We start from the raw sequence: 20,654 nt of genomic DNA, 5'->3' as shown, positions 1-20,654 counted from the left end.
CTCTTGCGAAAGTGGGGGAGGAATTTCAGTAAGTGCATCGCTTTTAATGATAGCATTCTGATTTCCCTGCCTCGCTGTAATTTATTCAGTTACAGATCTGCCTGCGGGGCAGCTCCCATTAGGACGATGATGAAGTCTCATGAGTAAAGCTTGACACCTCCCTCCTAATAAAATATAATACTCAATTAACTCGGCCTTTCTGAAGGCTTTAATTGGAACAAGTTAATAATGGGCGCAGGGTGAATTGTCATGCCATCCGCAGGCTCCGAGAAGGTGTCACGGATCCCTCCTGCCTTTCCCATAGCTGAGGTTGTAACCGAGATTTGGAAGCTTTTCCTTCAACACTCTTGTGTGCCGCAATAAATCTGTATCCATTTAGGGATCTAGCATAACACACGCAAAGCTCCCGCGCTCAAAGAATTTCCAGCAAAAAGATTTAGCTGTAATCCCTGACACAGCTGATTTATACCGAAGGTTCAAAAACACCGCTGGTTTATTTATAGCCCAGCCCGGCTAAGGGAGCGCTGGGGACAAGCGGCAGGGAAAGGGCAGGGCCGGGGGGACTTCGCCTTGCCCTGGATTTTGGGGGGTGATGCTTCGGGAAAAGGGAATCCGGGAAAGAAGCAGCTTTTCCCCCATTTTTATGCGGCGGTAAATTCTAATTTGAAGAGCCTGCGTGGAAACTGGGCTCTCCCCCGGCTTCGTTCCCTGCATTTACAAAGTGGGGGGGGGGGGTCCCAGGGCTTTTCTGGGAGTGGGGAGAGGGGTGAGCAGGGCGAGCTCCGCGGGTCCCCGCGCTCCGCAAGCCCGCAGCCCCTCCCCACAGCCCGCCTGGGCAATGCCTCATCCCCCGACCCCTCCATCGCCCTCCGGGGGGATGCTGAGGCAGCCGGGATGCGGCCGGGAGCCTGCGGGACGGGACAATTCCCGGAGTTCCAGCGGCGCTGCCGGGAGCGCTGTGCCTGCGGGAGCAGCACGGCCGGAGCGGGGAGAGCGCAGCCGGGGGAAGCCCCAGAGGGGCAAACACACCTGGGCTGGGGGCAAAGACACTTGGACAGGGGGCAAAAACACCTGGTTAGAGGGCAAAAACACCTGGGCAGGGGGCAAACACACCTAGGCAGGAGGCAAACACTTCTGGGCTGGGGGGCAAACATATCTGGGCACGGGGCAAACACTCCTGGTTTATCCCCGGACCCCCTCCTAACCCCAACAGCCCTCCTGTGACATTGGCCAAGGATCCCCTCGGCTCCTCTGAGCCCCTCGCCAGGGGAGGGTGGTCCAGCATTGCTCTCCCAGCCTGGCCCCAAATCCGTGGGACAGCGCAGCTCCCTGGTGCCCTGAAATGCAGCAGGAGCTCTGCAGGGCCCCGCCAGGTTTTGCCTGTCTCAAATTCCCCCCAAAATCCTTCGGGAGTCGAGACCTGTCTCCCCTAAAGCACAGAGCTGAGGTGGAGTCGAGGGGAGAGCCCCAAGGACAGGGAAAGGCACACGAGCTGAGAGCGATGGAAACATCAGCGGAGCACGGCGTTGTAAAGAACAGAGGCGCCTAAAAGAGGTCGTTAAAAACAAGGAAACCTCATAAAAGCTTTGGCTTTTGACTCCGAAATGTTGACTTGCAATTCACCTTCATGCGCTGCAAATTTGGCTTTAAATCAGATTGAGAAAGGGGAAATAATCATAAAGGCAACCCAAACATTCCTTTGAACTTGACCCAGCGGTGCCAAACACACACGGAGAGAAGGCACCTTTCAAAGGACTCCAAACACTAACAGACCCACACGCGATTAAACATGTTTTTTCTTTTTTAATTTAATTCGAAATAAGAGATAAGAAATAATAAATCTTCCATAAAATATATAAAATTGTACAAGGCATCCCTTTCAAAGGGATTCTCCTCTAATGGGAGATCAGGGGTGAGGGGAAGGGAGAGAGGAAGTTCATCTATAGTGGGTCCCAGGCAGCATCAATGCCTGGGTCAAAACAAACCAAAACCAGCAAAACCTCGTGGCTTTTTTTTTTTCCCAATTTTTGTTTTCTGATTTTTTCTCTTTTTTTTTTTTTTTTTTTTTTTTTTGTTTCATTTCTTTGCTCCACAACAGCATGCTAAGAAAATAAATCCAGGGAGAAGCTCTGACTTCAGTGCTCCACAGCCTTGGGAGTAACTTCCTCATAAAGTTTAGCAAGAGTAATACAAATAATACAAGAGTTACAAGGAGAAGCCTGGGGAAGCTGCTGCCAGAGCTCCCACGGGGACAGGCAGGTCACACAGTCTCTATCACCTCTGTCCTGCTCGTGGGGCTGATTGTGACACCCGGATCTCTCTTTAGAAGGGCTTAAAGCACGAGTCACTTCTATTGGCATCCTCAGAAAGGAAGAAAACTCACAGGGTTCTTCTCTTTAACACAAGCTGTGGCAAATACAAATAATAAAAACCCCATAACATCCCCCAGAAGGATTCAACAATCCTTTATGGGAACAACCCACGTCTTTCTCCCCTCTCTCCAGCTTTTCCAAGAGCACTGCAGAGCCAAGATTACCTGGCTGCAGCCAAAAATTTCTAAGCATGCCAATAGGAAGAGATAAAACCCAGCGTGCCTAAGAACCCTCCCTTGCTCTTCACCTCCCCTGCCAGTGCTTTACAAAGGCTGAAGCTATTTATACACAGAAAGGCATTACAGGAGCCACGCTGGGCAAAGCTGGGCTCTACATTTAGGGGCCCTGCTGCTCATCTCGCCGAGGTTTGGGATGCAAAACTTTGCCCTCCCCCCAGAAATGCAGGAATTTGCTGGCTCTGAACTTCACTGAGACTCTACCGGCTCCAGTTTCTATTTACACGTCTCTAGCTACGGGCTCTGCTGTCTTCAAAAAAACAACCAAACAACAAAACTTCGATTAGACCTTTTTATTTCCCTCCCCCCTGCCCCCAGGTGAAGTGATGGTAACTTAGAGCAAGGCTCGAGGGCACTCACTCCTCTTATTTTAAACCCATTGGGCCCTGCCAGGAAGGTGTCAGGGAATTTCTGCCTCCGTATAATAAATTTGCTTTTTCACCCACTCTTTTTTAACCCAGTTTTACCCGCACTGGATAAAACCCCTACACATTTACTCACAAATATTTTTTTTGTTGATTTTTATGCTTTTTTTGTGTTTTTTTTTTTTGCTTTGAGGAGCAGACTGGGTGCTCAGAGCACTCTCAGGAGACGCCCAACCCGTAGCAAACTCCCAGACAACTCAGGATGCCAGATAGAAGCGTGCAGAAGGAATGGCCAGTACTGGTTGGGGTTCTGCCTTCTCAGGGCTGGACAGGATCCACCAGGAAGTCTGTCTGTCTGTCTGTCTGTCTGAGGCTTTGTCTGTCGAATCTTCTTAGGATAAGTGGTACATGCTGTATCCAACGGGAGTGGCGTAGAGTCCAACGGGCGGGATGGGAAGCACAGGTCTGTGAAAAGGGTAGGATGTGCCGTACAGGGAGGCAGCCTGGATGGGGGAGTTGATGGGGAAAGGGAGGCTGAACCCCGAGGGCAACATGGGCTTGGCTGCCATTTTGAGCTTCTCCAGCTCGGCCTCCTGCAGTCTCTTGGCCTTGGCCCTCCGATTCTGGAACCAGATTTTGACCTGGGTCTCTGTGAGGTTGAGGGAGCTGGAGAACTCGGCTCTCTCGGCGATGGACAGGTACTGCTTCTGGCGGAACTTGCGCTCCAGAGCCAGCAGCTGGGAGGTGGTGAATGGGGTTCGGGGCTTCCTGTTGGTCTTGTGCTTCCTCAGGGTGCAGGCAGTGGGGCTCAGGTGTCCTGCAAGGAAGGGAGAGGGGTTAGCACAGCAGCAGGGACACCCCGGAGCTCTGCTGGGTGTCCCAAGGGTCCCCTCCAAACGTGGCATCCTTTGCCAAGGGGCTCTGGAAATCTTTTCCTGCCCAAGCTTAAATTCACAGCACTTCAGCTGATGGAAGGGAAATTTGTCTCAGTGATTTCAAAAGGGTCAGAGAATTCACAGGTCGCTTTGGGAGTCACTTCACAGAGGTCCAGAGCACACAAACCAACTGCCTGGGCTGCTGCACAGCTCCAGGAAAGCACAAATGCCACACAAGCAGGAGATTCCCAAAAGGACAGTGGGGCAAGAGGAGAGCCCAGCCCTGCTCCAGGATTTCCCCACCAAGCCCAGCAAGTGACAGCTGAAGAAGGTCTGACAGTTTTTGTGGTTCTGCTAACTGGATTTTTATTTTCTTGCTATTTTTTCCTTCTAAATCAAGTTTTTCCTCTGTTTATTAGTTCTGATTTTTATTGGGTGTTTTCTGATTATCAACCAGTATAAAAACCCAACAAGCTCAAGAAAGAAAGCAGCGCTCTTTTAATTCAATATTCACCTTTTATAACTTTTGCCAATTAAAAAATAAACCAAAACCCAGACAAAACTTCATCATTTTGTAGCCAATAAAAGCCAGAAAATCCACCACCTTTTGTGCTGCCTTAAACCCCAGCCAGGTTAGGCAATATTCCCGGGATGGCAGAGAGCTGACTTGCCCTTAGATTAATTTAGCACTTCACTAATAGTTTTGCAATCTAAAGAATAACTAAAAAGCAGGCGGCTGACTTCAAAAGCTCGGTAATTTGGCTGGGATTTGCTCACTCCCGGAGCACAGGACAAGTCACCCTGGCTGGACACAGGAGCGACACCCGGGCTGCTGAATTTGGTTCACATTGTGGTGGTGTCTGCTTCAAGTGCTTGTCAGGATTTGCACTTTGGATTTTCTGTACTCATTTTGCGTTTCTCTTTTCTTTTTTAAAATAAGCCAGACTAAGAAGCTGTTTAAGCACGTATCATATAATTTAAAAAAACCCACGAGGGAATTGTTCTAAAGTTCAGAAAGGGGAGGGAGAAAACGCAGCAGAAAAAGTTAAACTTGTCTTATTGCTCTTCCTATAGAATGCAAAATACTGAAATACTGAAAGTTATTCTGGGAAACAACTTTTCAAATACTGGCCTGTGATCCTACCAGGGCATTTTAATAATTCAGGTGCTCACCGTGACAGCTGATTCACTTCTCAAACTGCACTAAATTCACACTACAGCAACCCGACCCTGACTCCCAGCCCTCCCCGCATTCTTCCACCCTAGTTTTAAACCCAACTCCTTTCTCTTCCCACAGTGAAGCCCTGCCAGGACTGGGACAGGGTTTTGGGGTGCCCGTGGCTCCCTGTCCCAGCGCCTTCCCCGGCACTGGGCTGAGCCCTGCCCGCCCCGGCTCCGGCCGCGCACGGAACAGAACGGCACTTTTCCATGAATTCCCGGGAATATTCCATGAAATCCCGGGAAATATTCCATGAAATCCGGAAAATATTCCATGAATTCCCGGGAATATTCCCTCCAGAACACAGCCCGGCGTTCCCAGGCTCCTGCCCTCGCCACCCCCGAGGGGCTGCCGGGCTCTGGGAACAGCAGGGACCCGGAATTGCGTTTATCCCATGCCAGTCCCCCACGATTTGTTTCCTCTCACTGATTTGTTTCGCTGTTTTTTTTTTTTTTTCTCTTTATCCTCCTTTTCCTGGCCAATATCGGACAAAAGAAACCTAATTTGGAGAGGGTTCCTTCTCCGTGTTCCTCAACTTTCGAAGTTTTCCAGCTTTTCCCCCAGCTCATCCCACCCGTAATATTAATATTAACAATAATAAATTGAGGGGCTGTTTTTAATGTCAAAACTCTCCATGGACAGGCGGTTTTGGGAAATGAGGAAAAGGGTCGAGGCCGAAGGACCTTCCCCTCTCTGATCCTCAGTTTTCTCCCCAAATCCCTCTGAAATCACGGGAAATCCCAGCTACCGGAGTCCAACACAAAACTCTTTTGCCGATCCCGAGAACAAACAAATTTTAAAGAGATAGAGGAGGAATTTCGAAGGGGGAAAAATATAGAGGGAGATTATTAGGCCGTGTCTAGGTCTGGGGTTTTGGGCAGATTTAGAGAAGGGATCCAAGTAAGGGCACACTCTTTTTTCCGTGTTTTTTCCAGCACATTGGAGGGTACATGAAAATTAAAAACTAGAGCTACACAAGGAATGCCTTCCTCCTGCCCCCTCCCAGCACGATAGAAATCAAATTAATTCGGGGTTGTCATAAAAGAAAGGAAGTGGATGAAAGCCAAATCGAAATTATTGTTAAAAAAAAAAAATTAAGGAAAGCTGTAACAACATTGAACTTTCCTCTCGCAACATTAAATTGAGAAGTAAATTCCGTGGGACAGTTCACGCCTGTAAAGTCTCTAACTTAAATAAATAAGTGTTTAATTTCCATCAGGAAAGTCTGGGATGCACGGAGGAGAGCAGATAAACCCCGTGCAGGTGTGCAGCCACCGCGAGGCAGGAAGCCTGGCACGGCCGGGATGCTCCTTCCCCTTCTCTGAAGGATGTTCGGGGGCTTTTAATTCCTAAAAAGCAAATATGTTTCCCCTGTTTATTTTATAAGGGATCGCCCCGAAAGCGAAAGGCGGCTCGGGCTGCCAGGGGGTTTCGGTTGTGACCTGTCACCTCCGCACCGAGCGTCCCTAAGGCGGGGACGGCGTCGGGGGGGATCGGGGGGGACAAAGGGGTCAGGAGCAGTTCGGGGAACTTGGACAGGCTCCGGAGTCAGGGATGGAGGGACAGACCCCGCGCCGGGAGCCAGCTCAAGGCTGGAAGGGACAATTCCCGAGTTCGAGAGATTGCAGCGCACCGCGGGTGGGAGAAAGGCGCCGGGAGAAATCGCAGTTGTTGTCGCAACGGGATAACAGGAATGGACGAAGTGGCTGCCAGGGGGCCGCGAGTCGGGACAGGAGCTGGTCCCTGGTGGTTTCTGACCTTTCTAAGGCTTTGAAAGCGGTCTGTATTCATACACATCCGTGTAGTGGTGTATAGAAACATTTAACTCTATAAACACATAATAATATCAATATATAATAATAAATAAGTAACATATAGGTAACGTATGGGAATATGACACACGTAGGAATACCTATAAAAGCATAGCGGAATCCCAGAATATTTTAGGTTGGAAAGGATCTTAAAATCATCTCCTTCCATCGGCAGCGACACCTTCCCCTAGACCAGCTTGCTCAGGGCCCCATCCAGCCGGGCCTCGAGCCCTTGGATGGGAACATAGGATATAAAACACAGGATCTACGTGTACGTATCTCCGTGCTCCAGCGCATCCCGCCCGCCCCCGGAGCACTCACTTGGCGGCGGGGAATATCTCCCGGCCTCCGAAGGGATCCAGGACGAGCCGTCCTCCGAGTTCTCCGACTTGACCGAGGCGGTGTCGAAGGTTTTTGTAAGCGCCCCGGGCGGGCTGTGCGCGTCCCGGGAGCCGTGGCCCGCCAGCAGCAGGTTCCTGGAGGTGCCCACGGCCGCCCCGTCGGCGCTGCCGCCGGCCGCGGGCAGCGGCGGCTCCTTGGGGGGCGGCTTCTTGTCGGACATGAGCGCTTCCACGCTGAACGGCAGGCTCGACACCTTCACTTTGTGGTGCTCCTCGGCGCCGGCCGCCGCGCCCTCCTCGTCCGAGGAGAAGACGTCCTTGGCCTTGTGCGGGGAAGCCATGGCGGTGCGCGGAGCTGGCGCTGCCCGGCGAGTGCGGCGAGCGGGCCCGGCCGCCCCCCTTTTCCCCCTCTGGGGCTCCCCGCCGCTGTCCTCCTTGGCCGAGCGGGGGAGCCGCCCCGCCGCCCAATCAGCGCCCGCCGTGCCGCGTGACGTAGCGCACGGCCCCCTGCCATTGGCTGAGCGCGCCGAGGGGGGCGGGCCCAGCCGGCGCCGCTCGCGGGGAGTTCCCGGGCCGCCCCCCCCCCCCCCGGCCGGTCCCAATTAATGACACGGGGTTAATGACACGGGCGGCCCGCCGAGGAGCCGTGCAGGGCTGTAATCACAGCAAAGCCAGGGGAAAAAAAATAAAAAACCCGCCGCGGTAATTAAGGCTGATGATGAGGCGAAGAGGGAACTTCAGAGGAACGCGGCTCTGCCCCCCCCCTCCCCGCCCCTCGCCGCCGGCTCGGCTCATCCCGGGGCATCCCGGGCTCATCGCGGCACCCTCGGGCTCATCCCGGCTCATCCCGGTCCCCCACCCTCCCCGAGCGGGGTCTGTCCGCCCCTTTACCTCCATCTCCCCAAAAACGAGTCCCTTTCCGGGAGGAGTGGGGTCTGGGGATGCGGGATTCGGGATTCGGGATTCGGGATGCGGGATGCGGGATTCGGGATTCGGGATGAAGCAGACCCCCGGAGAAACGCGCGCCGCTGTTTTTTACATCCAATTTTTTTTTTTCTTGTTTGCGTTTCCACGGCAGCAGGATCCAAGTCGGGCAAAACCACTCTGCAGAGGTTAGATCTGTAATTATTATTATTTTTTTTTCTTCAGCGTCAATTATACACGTGATGAAAAGATGAGCTTTAATAAATTAGGGGCACGCAGCCCTTAATTAAAAGTCATATCAAACCAGTACTATGAAAGCGATTCTCTCACTTTTTGACTTCCTACCAGTGGTATGAATAAAGAGTGTCCTTTAAAAAGCTTTTATAATTACAGCGCGGATAAAAGGGAATACATATTGTTCTTTTCATAATTATTTTAATATTGCGCCGGGCGTTATTTCATGCTGTGCCCGCAACTTTCTCAGGTGTTTAGTTTGTTTGTTTTTGTTGGTTTTGTTTTCTTTTGTTTTTAACGTCCAGGGTGCGCACGGTTTGGGAGCTGTTTTGGTGTTACAATTTATAAGCGAGGGCCATTTTTAGAGTCGCTAAAAAACACTGAGAAGACGACAGGCACAACTCCTGTCCCCAAGCCCCCGAACTCAGGGGCAGCTCGAAGCAGCTCGGTCCTGCACGGCTCGGTCCTGCAGGGCTCTGACCACGAGCGCTCGGATATATGCCTTCCATAAAACACGGAGGGTTTAACCAGCTCATCTTTTGCTCGATTTGAACTCCTGATTTCCCTGCCAGCTCATGGAGAAGTCTTGGAAGTCCCGAGCCCTGCAAATCGCGAGTTCCCAGCTCGAGGATGGAGTGTAAGGAGCGCCCTGTGCTGCGGGCACTGCTCTGTCCCAAAGCCAAGGGGGTTCAAAGGATGCAGAACGACTTATCCCCATTCTTTTCTGTACATATTAGACAAACCTCTCTTTTTCAGGGCCCAGGGGTGCTCCCGACCCCTGAGGGCCCTGCTCATCCCTCCCCACTGCTCAGCACCGAACACCGAGCGGCCCCAGCCCTGATAAGATCGCGCCGGGTGCCAGCGAGAGCAAATTGGGAGCGGGGCACGGGATTGCCGTGTGGGAAGGAGCGTGGGAGGACGTGTACGAGAAGCCGTGTTACAAAACCCCACTCATCAGCGGCACTAATAGCAGGGTTTGCACACTCGTTACTGATTGCTGGCCGTGTTACTGCACACCTCGATGGGTTAAGGATTAAAGATCTGCCAAGGGAAGCGATGCTTTCCTCTGCCTCATTCCAGCCGGCCTGGCTGCAACATTTCAGCCGGCAGAGCCCCGATCCGGGGGGGGCGGGGGCCTGAAAATATTTTCATCCTCATCCGAGGATGAAAATAATGCCATCACCTGATGTCTGTCCAGCTGCTCTTGCTACCCCCAGTTTGCCACTTCTCCTTCCCCACAGAATCCATCTCTTTGCTGGGAAACACTCACAGCAGCAGCAGCCGGGCAGCCCCGGCCTTGCAAGGCTCAGCTGCTGCATCGGGGTTGAGTTTGTCCCTCTTCTCCCACCTCCTTTCCCTTCCTTTCCCTTCTCCATGCTTCCTGCACCGTGACAAGTAAATGAGAATTGATGGACACGCAGGAACAATGCCGGTGTGCCGGGGACAATGCAGCGCCCGTGGAAAGCCATTGTGGGGCTGCTGAAAATGCCGCAGATAATTACACCGCCAGTGCCCGCTGGAAGGGCGCCTGGGGAACCGCAGCTCGGGGTCACGGTGACACCGAGCACGTCCCTTGGGTGCGGGTTCTCTCACCAGGTGGTGGCCCGGGTGTGCAAACTCAGTCCCCGTGGGCTTGGAGAGGCTCTTGTGCGCTGCCATCCCTTGGGAGGCCGGAGGGGAAAAGGGACGGAGGGACAAGCTGCTGTCGGTGCTGTGAGCACAGGTTGGCTCATCCAGCCTGGTCTGGATGAATTTTGGGTGACATAGTGGCGCCTGGGATAGCAAAGCATGGCAGGGTTTGCTCATGGTGTTTTCCCTCTTCAGCCTCAGTCCATCGCCAAATTGGAGCATTATCTGTCTAAAGGCTGAATTTAGAGATTTCTCTCACCCCTCCCCTCCTTCATCCTTCTGCTGTCAGTGAAACATCAGAGGCTGAAGCCCCACACGGTACCGAATGTCCGCACGGAAATCTCGCCGAGACGGGGCTCGGAGAGAGAAAATTCAAGGAATTAAAGCTTTGCCCCCTATCCAGGATCCCAGAGCGGCCGCCCAGTCTCAGACTAGCGGGGAATTCTACCAGCCCGAGGAAACCACGGGAGTCCGGGGGCTTTCCCCAGCTCCGGGCTCCCCTTTGTGTCCCCGCTGGGACCCCAGGCAGGGGGCGGGCGGTCCCCGGGGCTCGGCGGGACCGGGCCAGTTCTGGGGGCGGCCCCTCGTCTTCACAGGGCACGGCAGGGTCCCAGGGATGCCCAGAAAGCCCCCAGCCCCCCGCGGGCCTCTGCCTCTCCCCCGCCCTCCCGCAGCATCAGCCCCGTGAGCCGGGGCGGGCTCTGGGCGCCCCGGTCCTGGGGCTCTCAGCTGGAGCGGGGCGGGGAGGGAGGGAGCGCAGGGGGAAGAGAGACGCTGCAGACAAACTGAGGCTGTTTTGCAGGCGCCAGGAGCGGGGAGATGAAAGGGAAGCTCCTGGGGGAAGTGGCTGTGCAGTTTGACCGGCTCCAGCAGCAGCAGCGGCAGCAGCGACGGCCCGTCCCGGCCAGCTCCGCCTCCCCCTCCGCCTCCCCCTCTGCCTCCCCCGGGCTCCAGGCTGCCCCTCAGCCCATCTCCACCTCGCTTTTCCCAGCCTGGAGGCGGAGGGAGGTGTCGGGCGGGCTCTGCCGCAGCATCCTCGCTCCTGGATCCATCGAGCCGGGAGCAGCATCCCCGCCACGGAATTGCACGGCACCGCTGCGCTGGGACAGCCGGGGATGCTGGGTTTGGGGGAGGGGGCTGCCCAACACCCCCTCCCTGCCCTCATCGGTGTAAATCAGGAGGGAACTCACTGGGACCACTACACGAAGGACATCCCGTGTCCCCAGTCCCCGGAAAGCACCGGCCCCTGTCCCTCACAGACTCCTCGGGAGGACAAAACGCCCGTGGGCAGTGGGGAGAGAGTTTATTCTACGGCAGGGAAAACCTCATGAGCATTTCCCCTCCTTTTATGATCGATTTGGTTAATAATCCGTTTTCTAAAGACAGGGTTTTTTTTTTAACGACCCGCCGCGGGGCTGGCGTGTGGACATCCTTCAGGGAAGGAAGATAAGGCTCCCGATTTGACCGGGAAAAGAAAGGCAGGAAAATGGAATCAGATTGTGCATCAAGTGTAAGTTTTGTCCCGAAACGAGGTGTACACCGAAGGAGTGTTTGATGTGTCAGAGGCTGGGAGATTATGGTTTCATCGCTTTGCCCCAGATGAGACCCGGAGCCAAGAGAAAGGCGTTGCATTAACAGTAATACGCGTTTATCTTCAGACGCTAGAAAGGAATTAAAGCGAGCTGAACATCAGAGCTTCCGAGGGATCAGGGCTGGTTCCCGACGCCTCGATCTAGATCCACCTCTGATTCCCGAAGCCGTTTTGGCTGCCAGCTCTCGGCTGCGGAGCCAGCTCCGAGCGATGTGCGAGGGGACTCTTCCCGAGCATCCTCCGGGGGTCGCGTCCCGCGCAGGGCCGGGAGCTCCGTCCCGGCTCCCGGGACGCGGGGAAGGTGGAAGCGATAGAGCCGAGCCGCACCGAGTGCAACCACGCGTTGTAATTGTCCCCTGTGTCACCCGGCAGTGGTCCCAGTGACCGCTCCGGTGCCATCCGCTCCTTGGGACAGCGAGCGCACAGGGAAGAGCGCTGGTTGCGCAACGCCGGCGTCTCCTGTCGCACCCGCCCAGGGGTGCGCTCCTCTCCCTCTCTCTGCGCAGGTATTTGATTTACCAGCAGATATTTGTTCTGCTTGGCAAGAGGCAGGGGATAGCTGGGAGAGATCAGATGTCTCCCTGCTCAAAACAATTAACAGTTCTGCCCTTAAGGATTGAAAACAATTTTTTTTCCCCCCCCAAGGTAATGACTTTTTAAATAAACACAAGGGGAAGGTATGAGGGAGGAAAGCGCTGGTAGAGAGGTTAAATTTACACGCAGAGAACTCGCGGTCAAGAGGACCCTTGGAGACGGGAATATCGGAGGTGATACACGGCCCCGGGCTGATAAGAAGTGCGGGATTTTGGGGCTGCCCTGCCAGCCCGGACCCCGGAGGGTCCCGCTGTGTCCTGGAGGTCGGGGCCGGACCCTGCACCCCTTAAAGCTCCTCCCCGCAAAGCTCAGGATCGGGCCCAACAGAGAGAACCCCCGGGCACCTGCTGCATCCCCCAAATCCACCACTGGAAAAGATGTGGGCAAAACACTTTAGGGTTTAACCCCGGTGACACTGTCCCGCCCCGTCCCCCACACCCCGAGGGCAGAGGGACAAACCCCCGAGACTCTCCAGACGGAGAACGCCAGGGGTGACATTTATTTATTTATTTATTTATTTATTTATTTATTTATTTTTACGAGGCAGAGAAAGGGAAAAAAAAATACTATACACCTCCTTAAAACCTTTTTTCCCCCCTCTCCCCCGGAGTCTGTCTGTCTGTCTGTTTGCAAACGGTTTCCATCGAACTTGTTGCAGGGATTCCTAATAATCGCACACACCTCCCTGCCTGTCTGGGCGATGAATAAACCAACATGATTCACCTCGGCCAGGGAAATAATGTGTGCAGAGTGAGAGACTCAAAGCTCCTGCTTTGGCTTAGATTGGAGCACCCGGTTATTCCCAGAGTGTCCCCACATTCCCGCACAATCAAGCGGCCAGATTTATTTTCGCGGGCGTGTTTTATTTTTATTTATCAATTTTCAGATATATTCGTTTTCGGTGTTTCGCCCGCTGCCTTCCATCGGTCTTGGAAATGCAGAGGGAAAGAGGGATACCCGAAACACACGGAATTGTCCCGTGCCCAAAGGCAGCTCCTATAAAAATCCTGTTATTTATGCAGCACATTCGCGGTGTGGAGATGTGTCCCACGCTGGATGCAATTCCACAATTCCAGTTCTCTTCTGTCAGTTATTTTTTCCTATTCAGCTTTTTGTTTTCCTAATCTATCCCGAGCCCCCGAATGATCGCAGCTTCGCGACTGCCGTTTGTCTCCCGTGATTTCCCATCCCTTTTTTATTATCCCGGGCGCTGTAATAAACCGATCAATAAACAGCTTTTGAGTTGCAGGCTCAGACCTGGTACAAATTGATTGTGAGGGTGCCAGACTCCGTGAGATCAGCGGGCTGATTCCTTTACTTCTCCAACTCCATTTCTTCAAAGAAAATTCAATTTTTCGAATTTTTTTCCTTCTGAAAAAAAAAAATTGTTGACGTGAGATTGAGGAGTTTAATGGTTTTTACGGGGTGGAACGAAGACGGGGGTGACTCTGCAGCCGTTCGGGGCTCGGCTGAGCTCTGCCCGCCGGGAGATGCTCCGGCCGGGATGCGGAGCTCGGAGCTCCAGGCAGGGACACCCAGCGCTGCCTCCCGCATCCTTGGCCGGCCGTGCAGGACGTGAGCTCAGGGCTGCTGCTGCCAAAGCCGCGGGGATCCCCGCAGGAATCTGCAGAGAGCGAAAATCCTCAGCCCAAACGTGATTTTTCCATCCCTCCATCCATCCCTGCGCTCTCACCCACGGCGTGGAGCGTGAGTGGGGAGCACATTCCACCCCGGATTCCAGCCAGCCCTCCAAGGTTACAGGGATATTTTCCCCCCCGCTTTTATTTAATTACATTCAGGGTTCTTTGAGGGCGTTCGCAATTCCTCTGATTGCATTTCGAGCTGATATTAGCCCAGGAGTGAATGCCATCGGTGTCCCCGCCACGGTCCGCAGGGGTGGGGAATTTATTTGGATGCTCCTAATTCCTCTGTCGATTGCGTGGCTTCCAAGTCGTTTTAAGCAGGGCACCAATTTTTATTTGTGTGTATAAATGTATTTGCACGGAGAGCTAAAACAAGCAGAATAAATCATACTTTAGAACGTAACAGATGGTGGAAAGATGCTCGTTTAGAAAATGATGAAATTAAATCCATGTGGCTTTTTAAACAGATTTATTTAGCACAGACTCACAGAAATCAGAGAGGAGAAGAATCTCCGACTCCTCCATCTCTGTTAATAAAACTTTCCATCTTTCTACACATGTAAGGTGGTTAGAAATATCCAACACTGCCTTGTTCCTATAATATCCCCCTGGAAAATAGAATTACCTTTGCCTAAGCTCTTACAAAAGACATTTTAAGCAACTTCATTTGTAGTCTCTAAGATATAAAAAAAATTAAAAGTCTGCAACTCCGAGGTGTCTGCTTGAAGAGATTTTGGGGAAGAAGCACTTCAGGGAAGGCTTTTCTGTGGTCTGTGATAAGGGATTTTGTGCCATGTAAAAGATTGACTTTTATTAAAAATCCACATTTTCCTCTGACTGCACAACCCGGATCCATTCCACTGAAATGCTCCTTGGACAGTAGCTCCCCATTGCTCGTCATCTGCAAAAATCTCGGTTATTCTACAGACAAATAAAATTGTTTTTTCACTGCTTATTTTCGGTTTTTTTATTGAATGTGGGGCTAACAAGACCACGATGCCCAGTGACGCTTTTGGGATTGAAGGTTTGGTTTGTAGCCGGACCCTGCTCCTGCCAGTGGCTTAACTTTGGTCGAGTTCCCAATTTTGCTGCAGAATATTTCAGGATGGAATTATCTCAGCGTCCCTTCCCGAGGGCAGTGACAACGCTGAGGAAACGTGGGAGACAGAGATTTGTACGGAGCAAAGAGGTTTTTGCGATGTCAGGGTGTTTGACCCTGATAATGGCGAGCTCTGGATATTTAAGGTTCAGTTAATAGAGGTTTTATTTCATTTGATTTACTCCAGATGGTTCTCAGCCACAACACAGGGGCTGAGACAGCATCCAGAGCTCCGGCGTGCAGGAGGCTCCGAGGAATGAATTTTCATTTGGCCCACAGCAGATAAGAGCCAGGGCAAGGCTTGGATCTGCAGCAGTTTGGATTCCAGAGCCCCGCTCTGCACAGGGGGAGCAGGAGAGGGCTCGGGAGGTGGCTGCTGCTCCTTACAGCGCAATGAGAGCCAAGAAAATCATCTTAAAATTACGTTAACAGTGTTGTGTGGAGGGATAAATCTCCAGCTGAAGCGATCCGGGAAGTTGGGTCAGCCCCGGTCTGCAGTGCCAACAGCGGCTCAGCTTCTCCACCGCTGCTGGGGCAGGGCCAGCAGAGCCAACCTCGCAGTGACCCAACTCCAATTACACCCGGCCTCATCAGCCCAGGCTCTAATATGGTAACGAAGGCTTTGCACGGTCCAAAATTCCCACTGGACCTACTGGGGCATGGCCAGTACCACCTAAACCCACAAAACACAGCGCAGACAGCAGCAGAGAGATAAAGCACCCTTTGTTCCTTCTGCTCTTCCATTTGGGCTTTCACAAATTCATTTTTGTCTTTGTGTAAACCCATAACTCACAAGTAGAAATTTTCAGTTTATTCAGGCAGATTTTGATTTTTTGGGGGGTAATGTTTCAAATAGGTAAAGATTAAGTAGATCTATGATTATGGGAAAAGAGGGAAAATTCTTTGTCAGGAACATCTACCTGTTAATAATAAAGGAGAAAGTGGCAGGAGCCTTGGAGGGAGTTACAAATGGCACCATTAGAGGAGTTATTGGTGTGGCAGAATTCAAAGAGGATCATGCAAAAGGCAGATTATACCCAACAAATATGAAAGTTGCTGAAGCCTTCTGGGAAACACAAGCTGCTTTTCTCCCTAGCAACTGTTTCTTGCAAGTGTAACATTATTGTTAGTGATTATCCATTTGCTTCTCTTTCCTGGCAGAAAAGCCAGCATGCAAAATCCCCTTTCTCCGTGTGTGTATTTGTGTTCTGCAGCTCGCTTCGCAGCGAAATGCAAAGTGCTCTGTCTTTCAAGTCGCTGAATGCCAAGAAAAGCAGCTACTGCAGAATGCAAACAGCGGCGAGCAGATCCCGGGGCATCGCTGTCCTGGAGTCACCTCCGCATTCCCACCGGGCTGGGCGGCCCTGCAGGGATGCAGGAGGGTCCTGAGCGAGCCAAAGGGCTCCTTCCCAGCCTTGCATTTGGGAGGAAAAGCACTTTGCGGTGAGCTCTGGGAGCCCTGGTGGGTAATGTTTGTCTCAAGCATCCTCTCTGCCCTTCCCTCGGCGCTGGAGGTGTTGGGGACGCTCTGTGGCTGTGGCACAGCCTGGTCCAGGGGCAGAGCTGCTCCCTCAGCCTGGCACCTGCCCCAGAGCCGGGCAGGGCACCAGGAGGGTGGCACAGGGTTAGGAGCAGCTCCTGCAGCTCCCCCAGAGCCGGGCAGGGCACCAGGAGGGTGGCACAGGGTTAGCAGCAGCTCCTCCAGCTCCCCCAGAGCCGGGCAGGGCACCAGGAGGGTGGCACAGGGTTAGGAGCAGCTCCTCCAGCTCCCCCAGAGCAGGGCAGGGCACCAGGAGGGTGGCACAGGGTTAGGAGCAGCTCCTCCAGCTCCCCCAGAGCCGGGCAGGGCACCAGGAGGGTGGCACAGGGTTAGCAGCAGCTCCTGCAGCTCCCTCAGAGCAGGGCAGGGCACCAGGAGGGTGGCACAGGGTTAGCAGCAGCTCCTCCAGCTCCCCCAGAGCCGGGCAGAGCACCAGGAGGGTGGCACAGGGTTAGGAGCAGCTCCTGCAGTTCCCTCAGAGCAGGGCAGGGCACCAGGAGGGTGGCACAGGGTTAGCAGCAGCTCCTGCAGCTCCCTCAGAGCAGGGCAGGGCACCAGGAGGGTGGCACAGGGTTAGGAGCAGCTCCTGCAGCTCCTGCAGCTCCTCCATCTCTCAGTGCCCACGGCCGGGGCACCAGGAGGGTGGCACAGGGTGAGGAGCAGCTCCTGCAGCTCCCAGCACCCAGGGCCAGGCCAGCTCCCCTCTCACCTCCGGTGCCCCCACAGCGGCTTTAAACCCCGCCTGCAGCCCCGGGCTGGGCTCAGCAGCCGCTGGAGCCGTGCCCAGGTGAGAGGGGAGAGGTTGGGAGCTTCCATCTCACCCAGTGCCTGCTCAGGGGGATCAGCTCCCTGCGTTTGCAGCTCGGGCTGAGCTGTGACTTTCACTCAAGGACTGCTCTGACAGCACGGGGAGCAAAAAGTTCTTTCCAAGAGCCAATTCCACCTCTTCCCCCTCCAAGAGTTTCCCTTCATCCCTTCCCTGGCTCTGAGAGTGCTGCAGGATGTCCTCTCTTGGGGCAGACCCCACAGACGTGAGGGAACCGCAGCATTTTCCAACCACCACAGGTTCTGCATCTCTGTCAGAAAGGCAAATCAACTCTTGTCTCGTATTTTATTTATTTATTTATGATTTTTTAGGCAAAGCTTTCCAACAGGAGAAACATCCAGGGCTGGATTTGAGAGAGTCAGACACTCCTTTATCTGTGTATTCTCCTGCTCTGTGCAGTCTTTAGGGAGAAGAATAAATACGGAGTAATTTTATTAACTGTCTCTTCTAGGGGCTTGTTCAGGCCAAATTTTATAAAACAAACAAACAGCACTTAAAAAAAAAAATCAAAATGTACAAAAGTATAAACAGAGGGATATTAAGTTTTCCAATTAAAAGAATGATATAATTAAAATCCCAACCACCACCTCCCAGATTTTGTGGTGCCAGGAATGAAAAAAGAATAAATGCAAACGACAGTGAGTTTTTCACTTCCACAGTTCAAGTGAAATGAATGTCTTGGTACAAGGAAAAAAAAAAAAAAAAAGGAAAAAAGAGTGATGATTGAAATTCTGTTTTATTGAGTGCAGGTGTTCGTAATGTTGCAAGAGAAAATGTTTTTAGTTTTTGAGTTGTTGTTTTCCACTGAAGTTTCTGTACTGTTAAAACCGAGATCTGAAAACAATCCAGTCTGCGATTAAATGGGAAAAACATACCTGTGTTTAAAGAGGAACACTGGAAGCTGATTACAACTTTTTCAGCCCTAAAATTCACTCTGGGTATCCAGAGTTTTGTTTGTTGGGAGCGATGTCTTTAAAACAATTTGCTGCACTCTGAAAATATCTGTTACAATGTGTTTTATTACCCCTGTTCAAGGTAGCTGATGATTTAAAAGACGAGTAATGCCAGGGTTTCTTTGGTTACCTCCAAACAATCTCTCTTCATATTCTCCCAATTACATCTTCATCAAAGAGCGGCAGAGGAGCCCCTGAGATCTGATCCCAGGCACGTTTTTAGGAGTGCGCGCACATCTCCCTGTGCTCAGGTATTTACAGCAGCTGAGATCTCCGATCACTCCTGACACGACACAGCCCGAAATTAAAAGCTGGTTAGCACAATGACAAGAGAATAAAAAGATTATCGTCTCCCCTTAGCGCCACAACCAGCGGCTGGAACAGAAACTGAGCCGCGGATCCCTGACTCCCATTGATGGGATGACTTTGGGATCGCAGCTCCCACATCCAAAGCCAGCTCTGTCCAAGCCGGCTGCAATTTGCATTTTCAGTCCCAGGAAATGCAATATCCAGCCGAATCTCCCTTTCCACTGCAGCTGGGCTCAGTCAGCGCTCGGAGCCCGCAGGATGCTCCGCGGGGCTCGCAGGAGCTGCAGCAGATGTGGCAAATTCCTCGCTGCGATTGCAGCAAAATTCCCCCAAAGGGGAGAGAAAGGGCCGGCCCCGAAATGCAGTCATTGGGAACTCTGCTTTCATCCCCTCGCGTTTGTTCTGCCGCTTTGACAAGGCACGCATTGGAAAATAAATGGGTTAATCACCTGCCTAATGGCTTTGGAGGCAACGCCAAGAGGATCTTCCTGAGGAGCTGGAATAAACATCTTCATTTGCAGCGCTGGGAGAGCCCAGCGAGCAGGCTGGCAGCGGGAGCCAGAGCTGCTCCTTTCCAAAGCTGAAAACAAATTTTCCTTGTGGATTTTGCATTGTTTTTTAACAGAATCAGTTAGTGCCCCTATATCCGTTCACTTCACTTCACTGACTTTATTCTGCTTAAAAATTAGGATTTTCCATCATTTTATATTTATCCTTTTGCTTTATATTTATTTCTATCAATTTCTATGTATTTTTCTCACTTTATATTTATATTTATATTTATTATAGTCATAGGCATGGATTCAAACGCACAATTCAACAAGAACTGCACTTCTTTAAAACTTTTTATTTTTAAAACGTCAAACTTTCAATCACATTCCCAAACATATTTTTATTCAAAACTGAGACTAAAATATATTAAAAAAAATTTTAAAAACCAACTGAAAATACCCACAAAACAACCAAACCCAACCCCTGATATTTTGATGTTGGGGAAAAAAAAGGGGGATTTTTAAAAACAAATATTTCATTTTTTGGAAATTTCCCAATATCTCAGAGCAGCGTTTTCTGAAAAATCTGTTGCACCTTGTGCTGACTGACAGGGCACAACTTCTGGAAACATCTTAATTGCAGCTCTGCAGGTTCGGTAGCTTATCACAACCATTTAAAGAGTCACTGTAAGACAAACACAGAGTAACACGATCCCCAGCCTTACACCCTCAAACCATAAAGTAAACTTGTTTTTCCATGAAGCAATTAGAAGGCTACATTTAGACATAGCCTTAAAATAAACAACAGGAGCATATCTGAAAACATGATTGGGTGTTGTAACTTGTGGGCTCAGGGAATGGCAGTTTACAGTGGCTGGAACAGCAGGGAAATATTGATCAAGATGTGCAGGGAGCACACGGGGGGGGTTCAGGCTGGATGGAGGAGGAATTTCCATTCCAACCCTGATTTTGCACAAAGATTCCCCTTCCGTGGTTTGCAAAGAAAGGGGTAAATGTCAGGAGAACTCCCCAATATCTCCCATGCTTCAGGGATTTATTTGCTTTTTCCTAGACCATCTTGAAGTTTTATTTTATGCTAATTAATTCCTTAATTTAGAAAACCCTCCTGAGGTCATATATGTGTTCTAAAGCAAACGGCTCTAGGTGGTTTTCTGTTTAATGCTGAGTTTTGCCTGATTTACACCAGGGTAAATTTGACAGCCACACAAAATCCCCACTCAAAGCATCCCTGGGACCTGGGATTTGTGGCTGGGTCATTCCTGCTTTGCCAAAAATCCTGTCCCAGCTGCTGCTGGATAAGGGAACCCATCCCAGAGCCCTCTGAATCAAGGAAGCACGAGCCACTTGTATTGTCCAGGATGGATTTGGGGTCCAGCCCTCTCCAGGTGTCCCCACTGCAGCTGTGGGAGTGGGGTGTGGATCCCAGCCTGAGCACAGGAGCAGGAATAAACCCCTGCCATACTCAGAGCTGCTGCCCAGGCTCTGCAAAACCCCAGAACCTCAAACTTTCTGCCTCTCTCACATCTCCTGCTCTCTCTCCTTCCATCCCCTCATTCCTGTTCAAAGAAACAAACACAAAGG

The 20,654-nt window shown here is 51.8% G+C and overlaps 1 protein-coding gene across 1 annotated transcript; it reads right to left on the bottom strand.

The window, feature by feature from the left end:
- Window positions 1-1,790: 1,790 nt before the first annotated feature.
- MSX2 (msh homeobox 2) lies at window positions 1,791-7,650 on the bottom strand. The gene is made up of 2 exons (XM_059860171.1): window positions 7,200-7,650; window positions 1,791-3,790 (listed from the first exon to the last, which is right to left on the bottom strand). Exons 1-2 carry the CDS (start codon window positions 7,558-7,560, stop codon window positions 3,366-3,368), a joined length of 786 nt encoding a protein of 261 aa, XP_059716154.1. The 5' UTR covers window positions 7,561-7,650; the 3' UTR covers window positions 1,791-3,365.
- Window positions 7,651-20,654: the final 13,004 nt, after the last annotated feature.

This window comes from Haemorhous mexicanus, chromosome 15 (genome assembly GCF_027477595.1).
Source record: "Haemorhous mexicanus isolate bHaeMex1 chromosome 15, bHaeMex1.pri, whole genome shotgun sequence".
Classification (NCBI taxonomy): domain Eukaryota; kingdom Metazoa; phylum Chordata; class Aves; order Passeriformes; family Fringillidae; genus Haemorhous; species Haemorhous mexicanus.
This window is presented reverse-complemented; position numbering and strand designations above follow the sequence as displayed.